Raw genomic sequence first — 23,628 nt, 5'->3', positions numbered from 1 at the left:
AAAGTGCATACGGATCTGAATGTCGCAGATCCGTTGACTAAACCTCTCTCGCGAGCAAAGCATGATCAACACCAGAACTCTATGGGTGTTCGATTCATCACAATGTAACTAGATTATTGACTCTAGTGCAAGTGGGAGACTGTTGGAAATATGCCCTAGAGGCAATAATAAAAGTATTATTATTATATTTCTTTGTTCATGATAATTGTCTTTATTCATGCTATAACTGTATTATCCGGAAATCGTAATACACGTGTGAATACATAGACCATAATATGTCCCTAGTGAGCCTCTAGTTGACTAGCTCGTTGATCAACAGATAGTCATGGTTTCCTGGCTATGAACATTGGATGTCATTGATAACGGGATCACATCATTAGGAGAATGATGTGATGGACAAGACCCAATCCTAAGCATAGCACAAGATCGTGTAGTTCGTTTGCTAGAGCTTTTCCAATGTCAAGTATCTTTTCCTTTGACCATGAGATCGTGTAACTCCCGGATATCGTAGGAGTGCTTTGGGTGTACCAAACGTCACAACGTAACTGGGTGACTATAAATGTGCACTACAGGTATCTCCGAAAGTGTCTGTTGGGTTGACACGGATCGAGACTGGGATTTGTCACTCCGTATGACGGAGAGGTATCTCTGGGCCCACTCGGTAATGCATCATCATAATGAGCTCGAAGTGACCAAGTGGTTGATCACGGGATCATGCATTACGGTACGAGTAAAGTGACTTGCCGGTAACGAGATTGAACGAGGTATTGGGATACCGACGATCGAATCTCGAGCAAGTAACATACCGATTGACAAAGGGAATTGCATACGGGGTTGCTTGAATCCTCGACATCGTGGTTCATCCGATGAGATCATCGTGGAGTATGTGGGAGCCAACATGGGTATCCAGATCCCGCTGTTGGTTATTGACCGGAGAGTCGTCTCGGTCATGTCTACATGTCTCCCGAACCCGTAGGGTCTACACACTTAAGGTTCGGTGACGCTAGGGTTGTAGGGATATGTATATGCAGTAACCCGAATGTTGTTCGGAGTCCCGGATGAGATCCCGGACGTCACGAGGAGTTCCGGAATGGTCCGGAGGTAAAGATTTATATATGGAAAGTCCTGTTTCGGGCATCGGGACAAGTTTCGGGGTCATCGGTATTGTACCGGGACCACCGGAAGGGTCCCGAGGGTCCACCGGGTGGGGCCACCTGTCCCGGGGGGCCACATGGGCTGTAGGGGGTGCGCCTTGGCCTACATGGGCCAAGGGCACCAGCCCCAAGAGGCCCATGCGCCTAGGGTTTCAAGGAGGAAGAGTCCTAGGAGGGGAAGGCACCTCCTAGGTGCCTTGGGGGGGGAGGGAAACCTCCCTTGGCCGCCGCCCCCCCTAGGAGATTGGATCTCCTAGGGCCGGCGCCCCCCCTTGGCCCTCCTATATATAGTGGGGGAAGGAGGGCTTTTCTTCCACGCCTTTGGTTGCCTCCTTCTCCCTCTCCAACACCTCCTCCTCCTCCATAGCGCTTGGCGAAGCCCTGACGGAGTACTGCAGCTCCATCACCATCATGCCGTCGTGCTGCTGCTGGAGCCATCTTCCTCAACCTCTCCTTCCCTCTTGCTGGATCAAGTAGAAGGAGACGTTACGCTGACCGTACGTGTGTTGAACGCGGAGGTGCCGTCCGTTCGGTGCTAAGATCTCCGGTGATTTGGATCACGTCGTGTTCGGCTACCTCATCCCCGTTCTTTGAATGCTTCCGCTCGCGATCTACAAAGGTATGTAGATACATCCGATCACTCGTTGCTAGATGAACTCATAGATGGATCTTGGTGAAACCGTAGGAAAATTTTTGTTTTCTGCAACGTTCCCAACAAAAGTGATATGATGAAATCCCCGTGTACCCTCAAGAACGCTTTGCTTATCACAAGAGACCGTTTGGCCTGTCCTTTGCCACAAAAGGATTGGGCTACCTTGCTGCACATTATTTTCCGTTACCGTTACTTGCTCATTACAAATTATCTTGCTATCAAACTACTTGTTACCGCTTATTTCAGTGCTGCAAAGAATACCTTGTTGAAAACCACTTGTCATCTCCTTCTGGTCCTCGTTGGGTTCGACACTCTTACTTATCGAAAGGACTACGATTGATCCCCTATACTTGTGGGTCATCAACCGGTGCTTGGGTGTTGGTTCTTACTTGAACAAGCAACACACTTATGATTATCCCCTCTCGCAAGCATCCGCAACTATGAAAGAAGAATTAAGATAAATCTAACCATAACATGAAACATATAGATCCAAATCAGCCCCTTACGGAATAATGCATAAACTAGGGTTTAAGCTTCTGTCACTCTAGCAACCCATCATCTACTTATTACTCTACAATGCCTTCCCTTAGGCCCAAGTATGGTGAAGTGTAGTCGATGTTCACATGACACCATTAAAGGAAGCAACAACATACATATCATCTATCAAACGAATACCAACACCACACGGTTACGTATAGCAAGACTTCTCCAATGTCCTTAAGAACAAAAGTAACTACTCACAAATCATATTCATGTTCAAGATCAGAGGGGTATTGAATATGCTTGAGGATCTGAACATTTAAACTTCCACAAAATAAACCAACTAGCATCAACTACATGATGTAATTAACACTACTAGTAGCCCATGGGTACCAATCTAAGGTTTTGGAACAAAGATTGAATACAAGAGATGAACTAAAGTTTGAGATAAGATGGTGCTGGTGAAGATGTTGACGAAGATTGGTCCTCCCATGATGAGAGGATCGCTGGTGATGTCGGTGGTTTCGATTTCCCCCTCCCGGAGGAAGTATCCCTGACGGATTCGCTCTGTCGGAGAGCAAAAGTGGGCCTAGCCAGGTTTCACCTCGAGACGGCGGCGCTTCATCGTGAAAGTCTTATTTTTTCTAGGTCAAAACTCCTCATATAGTAGAAGATGGGCATCGGAGGACAGTTGTGGGCCCCATAAGGCATCAGGGCGCGCCTTGCTGCCTTGTGGGCGACTGGTGGGGGCCCTCTGGTAACTCTTTGCTCCAATATTTTTTTATATATTCAATAAAAAATCTCCGTGGAGTTTTAGGTCATTTGGAGCTCTATAGAATAGGTAACTTTGTTGTAGCTTTTTCAGGTCCAAAATTCCAGCTGTCGGTAATTTCCCTCTCCATGTAAATCGTGCACATTAATAAGAGAGAAAAGGCATTAGAATTGCATGATAAAGTGAAATAATGAGCAAACCCTATAGCCGCGCCACCATCGCCAGATTCATCCTTGGTCGTTTCAGTGGCCTCCCCGCCACCCACGATGCGCTCCTCTCTGCCCACCTCCGCAGCCTCGTCTCCGAGGGCGTCGTCCGAAGCTTCTCATCCGCCTACGTCTTCCATGCCCCGCAAGGAAGACGTCTCGATGACCAAAAAAGAAAATTTGGATCTATTTGGAAGGGTCATTAATGCACTCGTTTTTGTTTATCTGTATACCCCCACCAAAGACCTGCCATGGTTTGATCAATGCATCAATTTTTTTTTGTTGGTTGCTAGAAGGTTGGTGAAGCCCCAGGCATATCTCGAGTCTTTCTAAAAAAGACCACCATTTCACACGATGGCATGCCTTATGCATGTCAAGTTTCACATCACAGCAGCATGCCTTCTCTTTCTGCCTATTCTTAATTGGTCGTACACAAGTTTTTGTGGATTTTCATTCAACCTTGGGTAAAGGCACAAGAACCATGTCATTCCATCCCTTTTGGGCACACACAAAAAATTGTAAGTTTTATTTTTTTCAAAGAGAGAAGAAGGCTGTTGGTGTGTGAGTGAAAGAAAGAATGATGGCCCACCCATCCGGCCCGGCTCCCTTGGATTTGTTTTGTTTTGTTTTTGGTAAATAAAAATAAAAATAAATAAATAGTGAGCAAGGTCGGCCTCCTTCCGCTGAATCCCCACCCAACACCACCAAATCCAAATCCAAATCCAAATCCATGGGGGTCGCCTCTCCCTCGCCGCCGCCGCCCGCCGCCGCCGCCGCTAACCAAGCTCGCCCGCCGGATCCACCAACCCCCACCCCAGCCCAACCAACAGGAGGAGGAGGAGGAGGGGGAGGCATGGCGGTCGCCCCTCCTTCGTCGCCGCCTCCCGCCGCCGCCGCCGCCGCCGGCAGCCCGAACCCTACCTCCACCGAGGTAAGCAAAGATCCTCTCTTTCCACTTGCTCATACCCTTACCCTTCCTTTTTTAGCTTGGCTTCTCTCTCGCTGATCCGCCCAAAACCTAACCTAACCAGGGCCAAGGAAAGATGGTGGTCGCCTCTCCTTCCACGGCGCCGCCGCCCACCGACGCCGACGGCAGCCAGCAGCCGACCTACCCCGAGGTAAGCAAAAGCAAGGTCCTTTATCCTTTTAATCAAGTTATAGTTGGATGGATGGATGGCCTCAAGCTGGATCTCATCTCCGATGCCGATGCCGATGCCGATGCAGATGATTAAGCAGGCGCTGACGGAGCTGGGAGGCACCTCCGGCCGCATCGCCATCGCCGCCTTCATCCTCGGCCGCTTCAAGGAGGGCCTCCCCGCCGCCCACGACAAGCTCCTCAGGGTCCACCTCCGCCGCCTCGTCTCCCAAGGCGTCGTCCGCGGCTACGGATCAGAAGCCAGAGCTTGCTACGTCTTCCCGGCCTCCAACACCAAAAGCCGTGGCCGGCCCCGCAAGTCGTCGACCCGCCTCCTCCTCACCGCGTCGCCGACCCTGCCCCTCCCCCTCCCCGCGCCGCCCACCAACGAGTACGAGGAAAATTTGGATCTCAGTTTGGATACATCTTCTGGAGGATTACGGAGCAGTCGTGGCCGGCCCCTCTTGCCGGCACTCCCTGCGCCCAAGAATTTGTCGGATCTCAGTTTGGTTCCTCAATCTGGAGGGTCACAGATTAGCAGTGATGATGATGATGATGATGATTACTCCACTTCCAGTGATGATGATGATGAAGATGACTACAGCAGTGGTGATGACAAGGATGATGAATACACTCCTGCGCGTGCATATGCTTTGATCGTCCATGGAGCAAAGCGCGGACGCCCACGCAAGCGCAAGAGGGGGCCAGGCCGTACTCGTAAGCTTCTGCTGTGCGCAAATTCCTCAGTCACCAAGAAAGGCCGTGGGAGGCCAAGGAAGAAGCAGAAACTTGGCTCGTCACAAGCTGCTTTTCAGAATGGAACCCCAGGAGGTGGTTTCTCGACGCCCAAGAGAGGGCGTGGGAGGCCGCGAAAGGATGCACAAGGGCTGTCAACCGGTGTCAAGAGAGGCCGTGGGAGACCGAGAAAGGATGCACAAGGGCTGTCAACCGGTGTCAAGAAAGGCCGTGGCAGACCGAGAAAGGAGTCACAAGGAATGTCAACGGGTGTCAAGAGTGGCCGTGGGAGGCCGAGAAAGGAGCCAGAAGATGGTGTCCCAGAAGCAGACTCTTCTGAAACTGAATCAGATGCAGAGTCAGACTCTTCTCTAACTGGGTCAGACACTGAGTCAGGCTCTCCAAATGTGTCGAGGTGGTTGAAGGAAGGGTTTGGGAATTCAATAACAATAGCGACGCCGCCAGCAGCAGTTAGGCCTGCGTCCAGGGGGCTCAATATAGGGTCTCTGAGGCCAACAATAGAGAGGCCACCACCAGCAGCAAGGTCTCCTGGAACTCTTGTTTACTCTGCTGCGTCCGCGGGAATGAAGAAACCGCTTGGGAGGCCAAGAAAGAAGGGATCATCAAAAGCGCCTGCTGAGGCTGCGTCCACGGGGATCAAGAAACCGCGTGGGAGACCGAGAAAGGAGAGACCACCACAAGCAATGTCTGCTCAAGCTGGAGATGCAGCAGCGCCTGCTCCTGAAACTGGAAATGCAACTCCTGCTCCTGAAACTGGACATGTGAACCCTGCTTCTGAAACTAGAGATGCAGCAGCATCTGCTCCTGAAGCTGAAGCTGGAGATGCTTCTGAAACTAGAGATGCAGCAGCATCTGCTCCTGAAGCTGGAGATGCAGCAGCGACTGCTCCTGGTGAAAATGGAGATGCAGCAGCGCCTGCTCCTGATGAAAATGGAGCAGGAACGCCTGCCAAAACTGGAGATGGTGCGTCGACGGGGATCAAGAGACCGCGTGGGAGGCCGAGAAAGGAGAGATCGCCAGCACCAATGTCTAGAGAAACTGGAGATGCAGCGCCTGATGAAAATGGAGCAGCAACGCCTGCTGAAGCTGGAGATGCTGCTTCAACTGGATTCAAGAAACCGCGTGGGAGGCCAAGAAAGGAGAAACCACCTGCATCAATCTCTGCTGAAATTGGAGATGCAACCCCTGCTGGGACTGGTGATGCTGAAACTGGAGATGCAACCCCTGCTGGGACTGGTGATGCTGAAACTGGAGATGTAACCCCTACTGAAACTGGAGCAGCAACGCCTGCTGAAGGTGGAAATGCTGCATCGACAGGGATCAAGAGACCGCTTGGAAGGCCTAGAAAGGTGAAGAAGTTTGGGAGGCCAAGAAAGGAGAAGCCAGAAGAGGCAACAATGTCTGATGAAACTGGAGATGATGCTGGAGATGCAAGGTCTGCTGAAACTGGAGCAGCAACGCCCGGTGGAGACTCTGCGTCGGCGGGGGTCAAGAGAGGGCGTGGGCGGCCAAGAAAGGAGAGGCCAGAGGCAGCGATTTCTGCTGAAAGTGGAGATGCCGAAACAGAAACAGAAAGGAAGAAGGCAAAAGTAGCAAGGCCGACTGGAGATGGTGGGATCAAGAGAGGGCTCGGGAGGCCGAGGAAGGTGAAGCGTGGGAGGCCCCAAAAGGAGAAGCCAGCATCAGACGATGCCATGTCAACGGGAATCAAGGGACCGCTCGAGTCTCCAAGATCATACTATGCATTATCTGCCGGAACTGGAAAAGCCGTGTCAACGGGAACGCTGGAGAGCCCAAGGACGGTGGAGAAGCCGTCGGCAGGCGACATCGTGTCGATGGTGATGAGGAGAAGGCGTGCGATGCCCAGGAGCGAGCAGCCCTCTGAAGCTGGGCGCGTGAAATCCTCTGGTGGGATTTTTGGATACGTGCGAGAATCCAGTGGTAAACAAGAGAAAGAGGGCCTGGCATCACCTGGGGAGGGGGAGAAAACACCACAGACCAAGGAAGGTGTGGTGGCTGCTTTGGGGGGCGGTGAGGAAACTGGGCTTACTGCAGATGCGCCGGTTTCTGCAGAGAAGGCAATAGCGGGTGATGCCGCTGTGGTTGAGGGAACTGGAGGTGCGACTGAAGCTTGTTCTGATAAGCTGGGTTCTTGTGCAATTTCAGAGAAGTCGGCGAGTGGTCCTCGGCATGTGGAGGCTGTAGGAGGTGCGACAGAATCTTCATCTAATAAGCTGGGGCGTGCAGGTGCAGTGGAAGCAGAGAATGCAGCGGAAGCAGGGAAAGTGGAGAAGGTTGAATCTGATAAGAAGCCTCGTGTGGAGGGGGAGGGGGGAGAAGACAAGCTGGGATCTGCAGAAAGATGTGTGGTTAGTTGAGCTGAGCTGGGCTGGGCGCAAGGAAGAAGCTATCATGACAAGACAAGTGTCGATTTTCTGGACTGGACTGGACTGGACTGGACTGGGGCAATGGTGATTTTCTGGACTGCTGGAGCGCAAGGAAGAAGAAGAAGAAGAAGAAGAAGAAGAAGGAAGAAGAATTATAATTAAATTATTAATAATATGTATGGTAACTGTAATAGTTAGTGTTAAGTAAGTAGTTGGTCCCTCTGCTCTGAGAACTAAGTAATTTAATTATGGTTGGTTGGATTATTACTATGTGCTCCTCCTGTATGATGCATGATGCATGCATTAGGGGAGTGAACTTGAACTTGAACTGAAGTGAAGTGGGTGTGTTTTTGTTGCTAAATGACCATGATGATGTTTGTGTTTGTCTGTGTGTCCATGAGAGAGGGAGAGGGAGAGGGAGATTTGAAATGAATTGCATTATTTGTATTGCAAGTTTGAACAGCAGCTAGCTATATTTCTTACTTGTTTTCTTTCTTGTCTGTGAATGAATTATATATTTGTTTGGTCATTCTTTCAGGTGTTTCCTTGTTTATGTATGTATGTATCATATACATACATAGATATGTAATTTACTATTTTTCTTGTTTCTTTGTGTCCTGAAATAATGGAATGTTGTTGGGAAGCATAAAGAAGTCTATATGGAATGATAAATACGTACTACTACACTAGTGGATGGACTAGAGGAGGAGGAGGAGGAGCTGCCTCTGCCTCTTCCTCTCCGTCCCGCCGCCGGCCCCTGCAGCAATTGCAAGCCGCCCACTCAGCACAGCACAGCACAGCACAACACTCAGCAATTGCAAGCCGGCAGCCGGTGGACAGACCTCCTTTGGAGAAAACACTAGTAGTGTGCAACTGCAAGGTTCCCCGGGGAATGCTACTTGCTCTGTGCTGTCTTCCTCAGTTGGGCCGTCAGAAGCTCTACCAATTGTACTAGGCCTAGCTTGGACTCTTGGGAATGGAGGCGACGCTGCTCCTATGCAATCCCCATGAGTTTATTCGTTGTCGACGCAACGCACAAGAGAGGCCAAGAAAGGACCAACAATCACAAGCACCGACGACTCCAATTGCGCTGTCAACTAGTGGTACTGGTATGAAGAGAGGGCGTGGGAGGCCGAGAAAGGAGCAACAACCACAAGCACCGACGACTCCAACTGGGGGTATCAAGAGAGGGCGTGGGAGGCCGAGAAAAGGAGCAACAACCACAAGCACCGACGACTCCAACTGGGGGTATCAAGAGAGGGCGTGGAAGGCCGAGAAAAGGAGCAACAACCACAAGCAAAGCCTCCTCTGACTCCAAGTGTGTCAAGGAGGAGGGGGATCAAGGTAGGGTGTGAGAGGCCAATGATAATGGAGAAGCCACCAGCAGCAGCTCCTCAAGATAGGTTGTTAGGAATCAAGAGACCGCGTGGGAGGCCAAGGAAGGAGAAGCCAGAAGAAGCAAGAATGTCCATGGGATTGAAGAGATGGGGTGGGCAGCGAGAAGCAGGAATGGATATGCTAGCAGCAGCAATGTTGGCCGAGAGTCGTCCTAGTAAACAACAAGAGGAGGAGGGAGAAGAAGAAGGTGGAAGTGAAACAGTACATACATAGTACATAGATTCTGTATAATATATTGAAGTGTATATCTAACTCATCACTGAAAATAGATGGATGGAAGGAGCACATGTCCTTGTCCACACCACCAATGCAACCTCCCTCCCTCACTTGGTGGAGGTGATGGATGGTGTTTTGGACATTCATTCATTCGTTCATTCATTCATTCAGCGCTCAGCAGGAGCCCCGAGCCCGAGGGAGGGAGGGAGGAAGCTTTCACTGTTTGTTGAATGTTGTCTAAGTGTTACATCGCATGCATATTGTCTCTTTTACTGCACTTGACTCACTCACTCAGTGAGTAGAGTTCATCTGCTGCAATGATCCATCCATTTCCATCAAAATGTATCTCTGTCTGTAAATGACAAGATCATCCTTTTTTTCCTATCCCTATTTTTGAGCAAAATTCAAACTCACCAATATTATTTGTAATTTACCACAATATTTATTTGAAAACACGAAAGAAATAATTTGATTTGTTTGGAAAATTCCAAATAATTTTTGGAAAAAACATCTTAAATACTCTCTCCGTCCCATAATATAAGAATGTTTTTGAAAAGCAGACGTGCACTAGTATTATGGGACTCCGCTCTTCGTGCCTTCCGTCAAGCCCAAGCCCAAGACAAAGCCGACGCGGAAGCGCTCCCCGCCTCCACCGGCTTGGCCGGAGGAGGCCTACACGTGGATGGGTCAGTACCGCGACAAACCGACGATGATGCAAGCGGTGATGCCAAGAGCCGCGGCTAAGGTAGCAAAAAGTAAATAAAAATGCTTTTGCTTGCTTGTGAACAAATAAAAAAATAAAAAATAATAAAAGCCTGTGGTGTGCTTGACAAAAGTAATGGGAAGACAGTAAATAACAAAAAAAAAAAGATGAATGCTCGCTCACACCTCAGGCCTCATTGGGTTTGAAGCATTTTTGTAGAAAAAACATAGGAACAAGGATTTCGGAGGAAATTTTCCTATATATGCATTCGGTTTGTAGGAAATGCGTACAGGAATTTTATAGTAATACTACTCATTTCCTGTGTTTTTGGAGGAAACTATACATCCACTCAAAACTCATTTTGCGCGTAGGAACAAGGCAAGTCAAATCCTTAGGATGGCAAGTGCCATCCTATCAAATTCCTATACTACTCCTAATTCCTGCATTTTGATTTCCTCCAAACCGAATGAGGCCTCACAGTCACAGTCACTGGTGAGAGACAGAGAGTAAATAAAAAAATGAATGCTCATGCAACTTTTGGATCCCACCCACCCACCCTCTAACTAACAGTCTTCTCTTCCGGCCGGCCCCCAAACAGATAGAGAAAACCCCCCACCCCAAGAAACCCTCTCCGGACCACGAGGTACAAATCCATCCATCCATCCTTCCTTGATTGAATCCCCTCCCCTCCCCTCCCAGATTTGATTTCTTTTGGCTTGGCTTGGTTTTGATTTCTTTTATTTTTCTTTTTCTTGCTATTTGAGGCTCCGCGGCGATCCAGGCCAACAAGGATCAATCCAATCATAGATGAGTAGCCGCATCTGCATCTGGAGGAGCAACAACAACAACAACAACAACAACAAAAAGAAGAAGAAGAAGAAGAAGAAAGCTCATCGCTTGCTCATAATAGTATAATGTATCTATCCTATGCACTCCACACACAGACACAGACACAGGAGGTGGAGGAGGAGAATGCTGCTTCCTCAGTCGCAGTCGCCAGGAGAGGCCGCGGGAGACCAAGGAAGAACCACACCAAGGTCAAACACCCAGATTCAGAGCCAACCTCTCCAACTGCAAACAGGTCCAGGTCCAGGTCCAGGGCAGCTACATCTCATACACAAACCGCCGCCGGGGCTAGGACTAGGACCACAATGCTGGCAGCAACAACAATGTCTGCCGCTGCTGCTGCCTCCAGGGGAACCAAGAGGCCACCAGAGATGTCCGCTCCTACAAATGGAAACGGGATCAAGACAAGAAGAGGGCCTGGGAGGCCCAGAAACGAGGATCGACTGCCAAGATTGTGCCATCAAATTAAGGGCCGGGAGGCCAAGCAAGGACAAGCCACCGCCACCGCCACCGCCACCAATGTCTGCTCACAGCACAGCATTGCATTGCATTGCTGGCATTTGTATTTGAAATTTGACTGGGAAGTATCTGTCTATCTATCTATCTATCATTGTTGGTACTTACTTGTTTACAGCCAAGACAGTCAAAGTAAAGTAAAGTAAAGTAAATAAATTTACTTTTGGTTTGCTTGTCTGAATCTGAAATTAAATAAATAATAAACTGCAGACGAAAAAAGTAAATGTATCTTCACCTTTCCTTGCTTGCTTGTTTTCAGTGTGAAGAAGCAGGGCTGAAATAAATGAGATTTCATTTCATTTGGTTTTGGTTTTGATTTTCTTCTCTTGCGCCCATGATCACCTTGATGGTTCAAGTATGTAGTCATGCACACATTTTACTCGGGTGTTTGTGTCAGCGCCCCTGAAGACGCAACCTCACCAGCAGATGCGGCCCAGACTGAACCGGCGCGGCCCAGCCGCGCCCACAAGCCCAACAGCAGATACTTCGGCCCGGAATGGAAGACGACCCAGCCGAAGTCTACCTCCACTACTTAAGCGCATCTCGCTCTCCAGCAAAGGCATCCAGTGGATCACCCGAACCCGGCGGCGGCGGCCTGACCTAGTTCATATCGCTAGAACACTTCATACCCTGTAATTCGATCTGTATCAGCTACTACTTCAGAGAGTTGTAATAGATCGATCCTACTAGCCACTTCCACATCTCGTCCCTCATATCTGGTATCAGAGACATCCACCACCTCTTCCTCGCGTTCGATCTGGCGCAATTCATCCACACCCGGAGCTCGCATCTGGCCAGGCAACAACTCGCTTCGATGGATCCGGCCATCAAAGCGTTTTTGGACAAGCTCGACGCCACTCTTGAGGCGAACACGGCGGCTAGCAAGGTGACCAACACGAAGATCGATGATCTGCTCTCTTGGCGCCCCGATCTGGAGCGCCGGGTCGCGGATCTGAGCGACGCGGTGGCGGTTCTCCAACAAGCGCGGCCCGCGCTACCGAAGGAGGGCGGCGACAACCACTCGGGCACCGCGCCTCTGCAGCAGCCTGCGACGCTCGGAGCCCTTCCGGACTCCGCAGCTGGCGCGGCGGATCTTCTCCATGGGTCTGATGACCACGGCGTTGCCAATCAACAACGCCGCCGCTCCCGAACAACGGTCAGATCACTCACAGTCCTCAGTTTACTATTTCTTCGCCCTTCACGCATGCTAGTCAGTTACTCATGGGATTGGGCCAGGCTCACCCTTCGATTGTGTTTCCTGTGTTCGCTGGGGACAACCCACGCCTCTGGAAGGTCTTGTGCGAGCAGTAATTTGACATGTTTGGCATACACCAGTCGTTTTGGGTACCCATGGCCTCGCTCAATTTCTCTGGAGCAACGTCCGTGTGGTTGCAAACTATTCAGAAAAAATTGTCACAGTTCGATTGGGAGTCTTTTACTGCCTTGCTTTGCACTCGTTTCGGTGGCGATCGGCACCAGTTGCTCATTCGCCAGTTTTACACCATAAGACAGACATCTACCGTTACTGATTATATTGAGCAGTTCGAATCCATCATCAACAATTTAAGCTCTTATTCAGATTCAATTCATCCTTATTATTTCCTCACCCGTTTTGTGGAAGGGTTACGGGCGGACATCCGGGCGGTGGTTTTGGTGCAACGACCACCCGACTTGGATATGGCGTGCTCCCTTGCCCTGCTCCAGGAGGAGGTCATCCATGGGGCGTTCGGCGATGCACGGCAAGCGTCTTCATCGCGGCCACCTGATATCCCATCACGTGGCCCTACGCTGTTGCCGCTGCCTCCTCCACCGCATCGGCTACCTACACCAGCAACGGCTACCGATCGGAGCGGTGTGGAAGGAGCCCGAGAAGACGGAGGGCGTCAGAGCGAACCACGCTCGGACCTCGCCAAGGTCAAAGCCCTCCACGATTATCAGCGCGCGCGGGGGCTCTGTTTCAAGTGTGGTGAACGTTGGGGCCGTGAGCATGTCTGCCCCACGTCAGTACAATTGCACGTAGTCGAGGAACTCCTGGAGTTGTTCGGCATCAACACAGTCTGCGGGGATGATGAACCTGGATCAGCTGAAACAGCATCAGAAACAGTTTGTGCCATCTCACGCACCGCTCTGTCCGGGGGCGTGTCAGCCAAAGCATTTCAGCTTCAGGCATGGATACAGGGGCATGAGGTTTTGATGCTGGTGGATTCGGGCAGCTCAACGTCATTTGTCAACTAAGAGCTCGCCAAGCAACTCATAGGAGTGCAGCCATTAAGCACAACTTGTCGGGTTAAGGTGGCTGATGGAGGTGAACTCTTTTGCACTTCAGTGGTTCGCCAATGTGCGTGGTTTTCGCAAGGGCAGGAGTTTGCTACGGATATGAAGATACTCACTCTGGGCACTTATGACGCGATATTGGGAATAGATTGGCTGGAAGCTCACAGTCCTATGACAGTGGATTGGCGAGCCAAAACTCTGGAGTTTCAGTCGGCTGATAGAGTTGTGGTTCTCAAAGGCCATGAGGCATCATCATCCACTTGTTTGACCATCAACAGTGTTCAATTGCAAGCACTCTGCAAACAAGGAGCGGTCTCACATATTGTTCAAATCTGCTCAGTCACCATGGGGGAGGAACAGCAACAACCTGTACCAGAACATATTCAGCAACTGTTGTCTGAATTCTCAGAGGTGTTTGGAGAACCACAAGGACTGCCACCTCGTAGATCTTGCGACCATCGTATCCCGTTGATTCCAGGAGCACAACCCGTTAACATTCGACCTTATCGTCACAAGTCGGATCACAAGGATGAAATTGAAAAGCAAGTAGAAGAACTACTCAAAGCCGGGATCATACAACCAAGCACGAGTGCCTTTTCCTCTCCGGTGATACTTGTGAAGAAGAAGGACGGTACTTGGCGACTATGTGTCGACTATAGGCACCTCAATGCCTTGACCAATGTTGCCAAATACCCTGTACCTGTCATAGAAGAGCTATTGGACGAGCTGTTTGGATCATGCTGGTTCACGAAGCTAGATCTGCGTGTGGGGTACCATCAGATCCGTTTGGCCGAAGGCGAAGAGTACAAAACTGCCTTCCAAACGCACTCGGGCCATTACGAATTCAAAGTTCTATCGTTTGGGTTAGCTGGAGGACCTGGTACTTTCAATGGCGCTATGAACGACACTTTGAAACCGGTGTCTCGCAAGGGAGTGCTTTGTTTCTTCGACGGCATCTTGGTACACAGTAAAACTCTTCGTGAGCACGTGCAGAAACTCCGAGAAGTGCTTACTCTTCTGCGTCGCGACAACTGGAAAGTGAAATTATCCAAATGTGCATTCGGCCAGCAACAAATCTCTTACCTGGGTCATGTGATCAGCCCCGCTGGAGTGGCCACGGATCCAGTGAAGATCAAGGCAGTGTCCAACTAGGCAGTGCTCACAGATGTCAAGGCAGTGCGGAGTTTCTTGGGTTTGGCCGGCTATTATCGCCGTTTTGTCAAGAATTTTGGGATCATCGCTCGGCCGCTCTTTAATCTGCTCAAGAAAGGGGTGCCCTTCGTCTGGACACCCACCACGGAAACAACCTTCAGACTCTTGCAACAGCAACTTGTTTCAGCTCCAGTTCTCACCTTGCCTAATTTCAATCAGCAGTTCACAGTTGAGACAGATGCCAGTGATTCAGGAATTGGGGCTGTTCTGCAGCAACAAGGCCATCCAATAGCCTTCATCAGCAAGGCCCTTTCACCAAGGTACCGTGGGTTATCTACTTATGAAAAAGAGTACTTGGCGATCTTAGTGGCAGTGGAACAATGGAGGCCATATCTTCAACATGCTGAATTCATTATCCTCACGGATCAGCGCAGTTTGGTGCATTTGGAGGAGCAGAGGCTGACCACGCCCTGGCAACAGAAGGCTTTCACGAAATTGCTGGCTTTGCGCTACCAAATTCGGTACCGCAAAGGATCTGAAAACAGTGCTGCGGATGCATTAACCCGGGCACGGCCTGTCGAAATTCTGATGGCAGTAACCTCGTGTCAGCCAGCATGGCTGGACGAACTTCTCGCCAGTTATAATTCGAATCCTCAAGCACTTCGTTTATTGGAACAGTTGGCTCTTCGCAAGGATCCAAAAGAGCGCTTCTCTCTGCAGCAAGGGATTATACGATTCAGAGATCGTATATGGTTGGGCGGATCCACGGAGTTACAGCAGCGCATCATTCGAGCTTTTCATGACAGTGCACTTGGAGGTCATTCGGGATTCCCTGCAACTTATTCTCGAGTGCGACATCTCTTTGCATGGCCCAAGATGAAAGCGCATGTTTCACAGTACATAAAATGCTGCACCACTTGTCAGCAAGCCAAACCAGATCGCTCAGCGTCACCGGGGCTTTTGCTGCCTTTGCCAATTCCTTCTCAACCGTGGGAGCTGATATCGATGGACTTCATTGATGGTCTGCCGCAATCAGGCGCTTACAATTGCCTTTGGGTTATAGTGGACAAAAGAACAAGGTTTGCCCATTTCTTGCCCTTAGCACATCCATACACTGCTGCCAAAGTAGCTCAACTTTACATGAGTCAGATATATAAGATCCATGGGTTCCCTCAAGCTATAGTCTCGGATCGTGACCCAGTGTTTACAAGCCATTTTTGGCAAGAGCTTTTCAAGTATGCAGGGACAGAACTCCGTTTGAGCACAGCCAACCATCCTCAAACTGACGGACAAACGGAGAGGGTTAACCAATGTCTGGAGACCTTCCTCCGCTGTTTCACGCACGCGTGTCCGAAACGCTGGAGTTTTTGGACACCTCTTGCTCAATTCTGGTACAATACATCTCTGCATTCTGCTATTGGTATGAGCCCTTTCAAGGCTATGTTTGGCCATGAGCCACGTCAATGGGGGCTGTCAGCTACTGATTCTTGCTCAGTACCATCGCTCCAAGCGTGGCTGGAGGAGCGATCAGTGATGCAAGAACTGATACAGCAACATCTCAACCGAGCAAGGCAATGCATGAAGATGCAAGCGGATAAACGAAGATCCGAGCGCACATTTGAAGTGGGAGAGCAAGTTTTCCTGAAGCTACAACCGTATGTTCAATCATCGGTTGCTCCACGAGCAAATCACAAGTTAGCTTTCAAGTATTATGGTCCATTTCCGATCATTCAGTGCATCAATGAAGTGGCTTACAAGATTCAACTACCACCGCAAGCAACTGTGCATCCTGTCTTCCACGTCTCGCAGCTCCGCAAAGCACTTCTTCCTGGTACGCAAGTTCAGTCTGAGCTTCCTCTTTGTACTGATGATCTTGCTATTCCTGTCAAGATTCTGCAAACTCGTTGGCGCAAGAAACACGGGACGATGTGCGAGCAAGTACAAGTGGAGTGGTCGCCAGGCGCTGGTCTCGGGCACACGTGGGAGGACAAGGAAGCGCTCCAGCACCGTTTCCCGCAGGCAGAGGCTTGGGGACAAGCCTCACGCAAAGGAGAGGATGTCAGTGCCCCTGACGACGCAACCTCACCAGCAGATGCGGCCCAGACTGAACCGGCACGACCCAGCCGCGCCCACAAGCCCAACAGCAGATACTTCGGCCCGGAATGGAAGACGACCCAGCCCAAGTCTACCTCCACTACTTAAGCGCATCTCGCTCTCCAGCAAAGGCATCCAGTGGATCACCCGGCGGCGGCGGCGGCGGCGGCCTGACCTAGTTCATATCGCTAGAACACTTCATACCCTGTAATTCGATCTGTATCAGCTACTACTTCAGAGAGTTGTAATAGATCGATCCTACTAGCCACTTCCACATCTCGTCCCTCACAGTTTGTTGCATCTCTAGCAGGTTTCCATTGCCTCCATTGCATTACATATATTCTACTACTTTCTACAGTATGATCATTGTAACTAGCACAGGAAGGCAGAGTCGAGACATGCTGCTGCTGCTGGGTTTGAACATTGTGGGTTTGGTCTCATTTCCTTTGCCGGGGAATAAAGAATCGTATATCCCTGCAATAATAATAATAATAATAATAGCAAATGTTGAGCTGAATATGTTGGATATATATATCATTAGCTGCTGCTTGCTAATGCTGGAGGTGGAAGTGAAGCTAATATAATGTTGGCTCTGTTCTGCAGCAGGGAATGCAGGGAATCTAACACGGGCGCGGCTACGCTCAGGCTCAGCAGATGTGTGGTTGGGCGGATGCAACCATAATTCATCTATCTTCATATGCTCTGCTTGGAGACTTGGAGTTGACTCACGCCTGGCCATAGCCCACGCCTGAACGAGGCCAGTCGAACGTGGTGGCTGCCTTAGCGCTTTTGTGGGATAGGCTCAATGCCCGGGCCCAAGGGAGGGAGAGTGTTTTCCAGCTAGGTTAGGCTACCAATCCAGATGGCCGTTGCCTAAATGGCCGATTGCATCGGCGAGCGCTGCACTGAAAAGACAAGGCAACAAGTGCTTGTGTTCATCATGTGGATAAACAGGCCTCATACTTCTCCTAGATGCTGAGTTGGGGTCGCGCCCTTCACAAATCTGCCCGGCGATTATTGAGGGATGACATGTTCTTAAGCAAGGCTTGATAAGGCGAATTGGTAATGGTCAGACGACGGATATTTGGGCAGTTGTACAACTCGATACCGAAAGAGACTACTCCAAGGCCCATAACCTCACTTGTCACAGATCCTCCAAAGAAGGTCTCGGAGCTGCTCAGTGGGACGTGGGATTGGTTTGATTGGTTTTTCTCCGGCTTGATGCTGAGGCAATTCTTAAGATCCCAGTTTGCACAAGAAACACGCAAGATTTTTGGGCATGGTATCCCGATCGCAAAGGGAGGTTTTCTGTTAGCTCAGCATATAAGTTCCTCGTGAAAACAAAGATACATAGGGAGGAGTGGCTTGAGGGCAGAACGGGGTCTTCAAGCAATGATAGAGAGGAAAAAGCATGGACATCACTATGGAAACTCTCGATCCCTTCAAAACTCAGGGTCTTCCTCTAGAGACTAGCGCGTCATTCTTTACCCACAACTGATGTTTTGCATAATCGGAACATGTCGAACCAGTCTACCTGCCTGCTTTGTGGCATGGCTGACTCATGGAGACATGCCCTGTTATCTTGCACCATGTCCACATGTATCTAGGCCCTATCCGATGAGAGTCTTGTAGCAAAGATGGCTGGAGCCAAGTGCAAAGAGCTGGATGTTTGACCTATATGAGAGCCTAGATCATGCAAGCTTTACAAGAATGGCAGTGACTCTTTGGGCGGTCTGGTATGCTAGACGCAAAGCTATCTACGAGGCAATTTTTCAGAGTCCGCAACAGACCATCCTCTTTGTCAACAGGTTCCTCAGGGAACTGGAGCAGCTAGCGACGGCTACTGCAAGGCCGGCCACTTCTGCAACCCCGGTGGCACAACCCAAGCGCTGGCTGCCACCACTGCCAGGTGCGATGAAGCTTAATGTAGATTGTGCAGTTGCACGGCACAAACGTGGAGGTGCTGTTGCAACACTATGTTGGGACTTGTCGTGGAATTGTCACGGCAGATGTCCTACTGAAAGGACTTAGTCGTGGAGCCATCGCAACTAGGAAGCTTAAAGGGGTTAATCGGGACAAAGGACACGAGAGGTTTATACTGGTTCGGCCCCTTGCGGTGTAAGGTAAAGCCTAGTCTAGTTGATGTGGTATTGCTAGGTTTCGATGACCAAGGAGAGAAATACGCTAGCTTGGCTCTTGATCTGTTGTTTCTTGCCCTAAGCCGCCACCGGGTCGTCCCCTTATATACAAGGGTTGACACCCTGTGGCCTACAGAGTCCTGGCCGGCTCATACAACGTGTCCGGCTCGGTGACATCTTTTACATGCCTTACTTTACAAGTCTTATTCATGCATGGTGATTTAAACTTACGGGCCTTAAGCCGCCTCTGGGCTTGGGCCTACTACAAGCATTATCGTAAACCGTCACCTTGTATACTCTTCGGGCTTTCTTTAAGTAACCCACCATTGTGATTGACCCGGCCCCTCCTGGGCGGGTCATACCTGGTAGTCATATCCCTAACATTAGGCCCCAGGTTGATTTGAACTTTGTTCTTGTCAATCTCCAACACTTAGACAAAATTCATCTATTACTGCTGCAAAAGCCTTGTAACCCGCCATGACATCATCTCCGGATTTTTCGGAAACCCGCCATCACGTCATCTTTAATGGATCTTTTTCTTTAATGCCTTTTCGAAAATTGAGGCACCTGGTTAGCTGGATAACCATGTTTTGGCCTCCTCGTTTTTCATGCTCACTTATCAGTCCTTCCTTATAAATAGCCGTGACTAGTCTTCTTCTCATTCTCTCCCTTTTCCATCGTCTTCTTCCTCTCACAACTTTTGATGCTCGAACTCCACCGCCGCTGCAGCGCTCACCGTCGTCCTCAACCTTGGCCGCTGCATCAACCTGAGTTTGTCCAGAGAAAACGGCGGCGATCCTCCGCAGTAGATCTGTGTCCGTAAGTCCTTGCTTTCCCATACCTTAGATCTGCATTAGGGTTTGCGAGTTCCTTATGTGTTCTTCGCTGTTCATTGCAGATTCTTCGTAGTTTCTCCACCGCATCCTCCTTTGATCTAAAAGAAGTATGGAACTCATGCGGTAGTTGTTTTGCATCCATTCCACATCCTAGCAGATCCCCTTTTCTTGTACAAAGGCCTCCTTAGAACTGATGAACTCCTCTGTGCTTGTTTTTTAGGTCTAGATTTATTTTTCCTTTTTGAACCATCTTGATCTAAAATAGTAGCAACAGCTTGTGAAACTTGTTTATCTCAGTACTTAGCCAATTCTGTCTCAGGCAACCTTCGAATATATTTAGCCATGGCGGCTTATCATGCTAGCTCATTTTTCCTTCATATATCATTAGCCCTTACTTAGGCCGCCATTACTCATCTGTACTATAATCATTAACCTGTAATTCCACCAATTAATTTGAACTGACAAATTACTTTCTTTTTAGCTTGTCCTTTTTCATTATGCCATCGCAGACACCAACAGTCTGCAACTGGGTCCCTTCCACAGTCACTGATGACACTTTGAAGGATTTTGTCACCATCGGATATTTACCAGAGAAGAACATTATGTCCTATCGTGCTCCTGACCCAGCCGAAGAACGACCTCAGCCCAAAGACGGTGAAGTCATCATCTTTACTGATCATATGAACCGGAGTTTTTCACCACCCGGCTCAAAATTCTTCAGGGATGTTCTGCATTTTTTCAAGCTTCATCCACAAGATCTTGGACCCAACTCCATATCCAATATCTGCAATTTTCAAGTTCTCTGTGAGGTTTATCTTCAAGAAGAACCTACTGTTGAACTCTTCAGAGAGTATTTCTATCTGAACCGCCAGAATGAATGCAACAACGGCCTTAGCTTGGAACTTGGTGGAATTTCGATTCAGCGCCGACAGGGTGCTGTCTTTCCCTTAGTAGTCTTACCAAGCCATCCCAAGGATTGGAATCAAACTTGGTTTTATTGCAAAGACACGTCGCCAGCTGATGAAAAACCAATGTCGGGTTATCGCGCGGAGCGTCTTGACTCCAAGTTTGTGCTCCCTGACAAGCTTACTACCGCTGAACGTAAGAAGCTCATCCCATCCATAAAAAGGATTCAAGCCTTGTTGGGAAACGGCCTAACTAGAGTTGATTTGATCCGTTGTTGGATCGCATCGCGGGTCATTCCTCTGAGTCGCTGCTCTTCCTTGATGTATAACTATGCCGGAGGACCAGATGACCCTCTGCGTCATAGCACTGTACAACTGACTGAAGAAGCCATTGTTGAAATGTCAACCACCCTCGTAAACAGTAAATACGAGGACTGCAGTAAAGTTGGATTGAATCCTTTCTACAAACTTAACCCGGCACTAGAGGTAAATCCCCTTGACCCCCTTTTTCCTTCAGTAGTTAAGTACTTGCATGACTTTTAACCTGTTATTGGCCTACAGGCCAAATATGATCATGAAACTACCAAGAAGGCTAGAGCCGCCGCCATAGCCGCCAAGAAGACAACCCGAAAATCCAAGAAGAAAAGAACTGTGTCTGATATGTTCAAGCTGGATGATGTCTTTGAGTCGGAGGTAGCCCTTGATTCTCTTGGCCTATTTTTTAACAACCTTATTGACACTGACTATTTCCAGGATGACACGGGGGCCAGCCAGGCAGTAGAAGAAGAGGTAACTATTTCCTCCGACCCAGAACCTTTGCCAAGACAGAAACCTCGACTGGTAAGCCGGAAAGTAAGGTTTTCACACCCTTTGGATTATTTGGATCCTCATTTTCTTTTGAAAAAGCAGCAACATGAGAGCCGCCGTCAGGCCCGGACCAATGACGATAATGAATTGCCCTCCGGCTTACCAAAAACTCCTCGGAAACGCCAGAATGAGGTTTCTTTCACCTTTGACTTTTGCTTTTGTCAATGAATCTACTTCCTTGCTCTTTTAACATGTGACTTCACTTTTGCAGGAGGTCTCTCATTCTTCTGGCGATTCCTCTCAAACTCAATTTCTGGCTTTCAAGACTGCCCCTGGGTAAAGAAAATTATCTTACTTTTGCATCTTCAAGTCTGTATCATTATACTGACTCATAATTCTTCTTAGCGGTCAAGCAAAGCTCAAGAAGGCCAGGGTGGCTAAGCCGGCGGACGACCCGAAAGACTCTGCTCCTGAACCGGCAATACCAACTCCTGCTCCTGAACAATCTGAAGCACCAGAAGACCCTACAGTCAATGTTCAAATAGATCCTCCTGAACCGGCTGTTGATGAAACTACTCTCAACCTGTCTACTATTGAACCGTCGAGCTCAGCTAACCCACCGGCGACTTACGATGGTGATGTTTTAATTACTGGAAGTAGATTTGTTGAACCGGGCAATCTAACTGTATTGGCCAGGCATTCTGCCAAGCAAGAGGTTTTGGAAAGGCAGAAAGTGCGTTTGACGTCTCTCACTATGCTCACCTGAGCATTAGTGACGTGCTATCTGGATACCTCAGTCATGTGCACTCCAGCCGTGACTCTGAAATTGAGATGGTCAAGCAGCTGCAACTGAAATATGAGGTATGTTCTCTGGCTTTCATTAGTTTACATATGCTCTACCAGCCCCCAAGTCTCTGGATTATGATGAACCTGAATGATCTGTAGACTTATGAGATAGGTTGATGCTTTGTCTTAGATTTTCCCTAAGTCCAATGGATTAGCATAAATTCGCACCTGTAGTCCCCAAGGATCGGCTTAATTCCTCATGAATGAGCCGGTACTTAACTTAACTTCATAGCTATCTTGAATTAGTCCAAACTAATATTGTTATCTGGCTCAAGAGGATTTTTTTCTGAATATCATGCATTAGCCCCCAAGTGCCAAGCGTTGTTACCTGATGCTTGGTACTTAAAAGAGTTATTTCTACCTTTTAAGAATTGCTTTGACAGACATTAGCCCCCAAGTACCAAGTAGTGTTGCTTTGCAAAGTGCTTGGGACTTTTAATCACTATGACCTTTATGGGAATAAACTTGTGACACACATGTGCATGTCTGTAGACCGCCATAACTGAATTGGGTTCTCAACTGACTGATGCAAAGACCCGGTTGGCGGTTCAAGAGACTGAGATAAAAAATGCTGACCCCAAACTCCAGTTGAGCCTATCTGAAGCAGAAAAACTGAAGACCAGCTTTGACGCAGAGAAAAAATCTTGGGCTGATGAAAAAACCTTGCTGATACAGCATGCTGAGACAACCGAGGCGGCTCTCAAGGAGGTTTCCACGGAGCTCACTGGCTTAAAGAACCGGGTGTCTCAGATGGTCTCTGTAATCTTTGGTGAGTCATTGTATTATTTATTGAAACTCTATTTTTACCAGAAATATAAGCTGTCTGCTTAACCCTTTAAAATACTCATAGGTCCACGGAGCAGCAATCTGAGCCAAAACAGCTTGACAAAACTCAAGGCGGTTTACACCCTGGTGGAGCAACTGTACACTGGAGCTCAATGGGCGCTTGCCATTATCTCCCCAGCCAACCAAGGACCAAACCTCTTGAGTGATGTTTTGAAGAAGTTATCTATCTTACCCGCCAGATTCCAAGAAGTCAAGCGGTCTTGTGTAAGAGCCGGAGCCCTAACTGCTCTAAGCCGCTCCAAAGCCTGGGTGCCGGAACTAGATCCGGCGGACGTAGCCAAGGGATATCCCCCCTTAAGGAAGACGGGACTCCATTTGATCAAGATGATTTTTTTGCTTGTGTGAGGGGAGTTCATCCTCATGCTACCATTCTTGGCGACGAGACCAACATTGATAAGTATCAGCCGGGTTTTGACGTTGATAATAAAAAGATGGCGACTCCTTCGTATAAAGTGACAGATCTCATCCCGCCGGTTTGCCAACACACCTTTGCCCCAGAAATTGACCCG

The 23,628-nt window shown here is 49.1% G+C and overlaps 1 protein-coding gene across 1 annotated transcript; it reads left to right on the top strand.

Moving 5' to 3' along the window:
- Nucleotides 1-3,935: 3,935 nt before the first annotated feature.
- LOC125532255 (uncharacterized) lies at nt 3,936-7,925 on the top strand. The gene is made up of 3 exons (XM_048696390.2): nt 3,936-4,195; nt 4,296-4,382; nt 4,489-7,925. The coding sequence occupies exons 1-3, from the start codon at nt 3,995-3,997 to the stop codon at nt 7,531-7,533; spliced, it is 3,333 nt and encodes a 1,110-aa protein (XP_048552347.2). The 5' UTR covers nt 3,936-3,994; the 3' UTR covers nt 7,534-7,925.
- Nucleotides 7,926-23,628: the final 15,703 nt, after the last annotated feature.

This window comes from Triticum urartu, chromosome 1A (assembly GCF_056163025.1).
Source record: "Triticum urartu cultivar PI428250 chromosome 1A, HENAU_Tu73, whole genome shotgun sequence".
NCBI lineage: Eukaryota > Viridiplantae > Streptophyta > Magnoliopsida > Poales > Poaceae > Triticum > Triticum urartu.
This window is presented reverse-complemented; position numbering and strand designations above follow the sequence as displayed.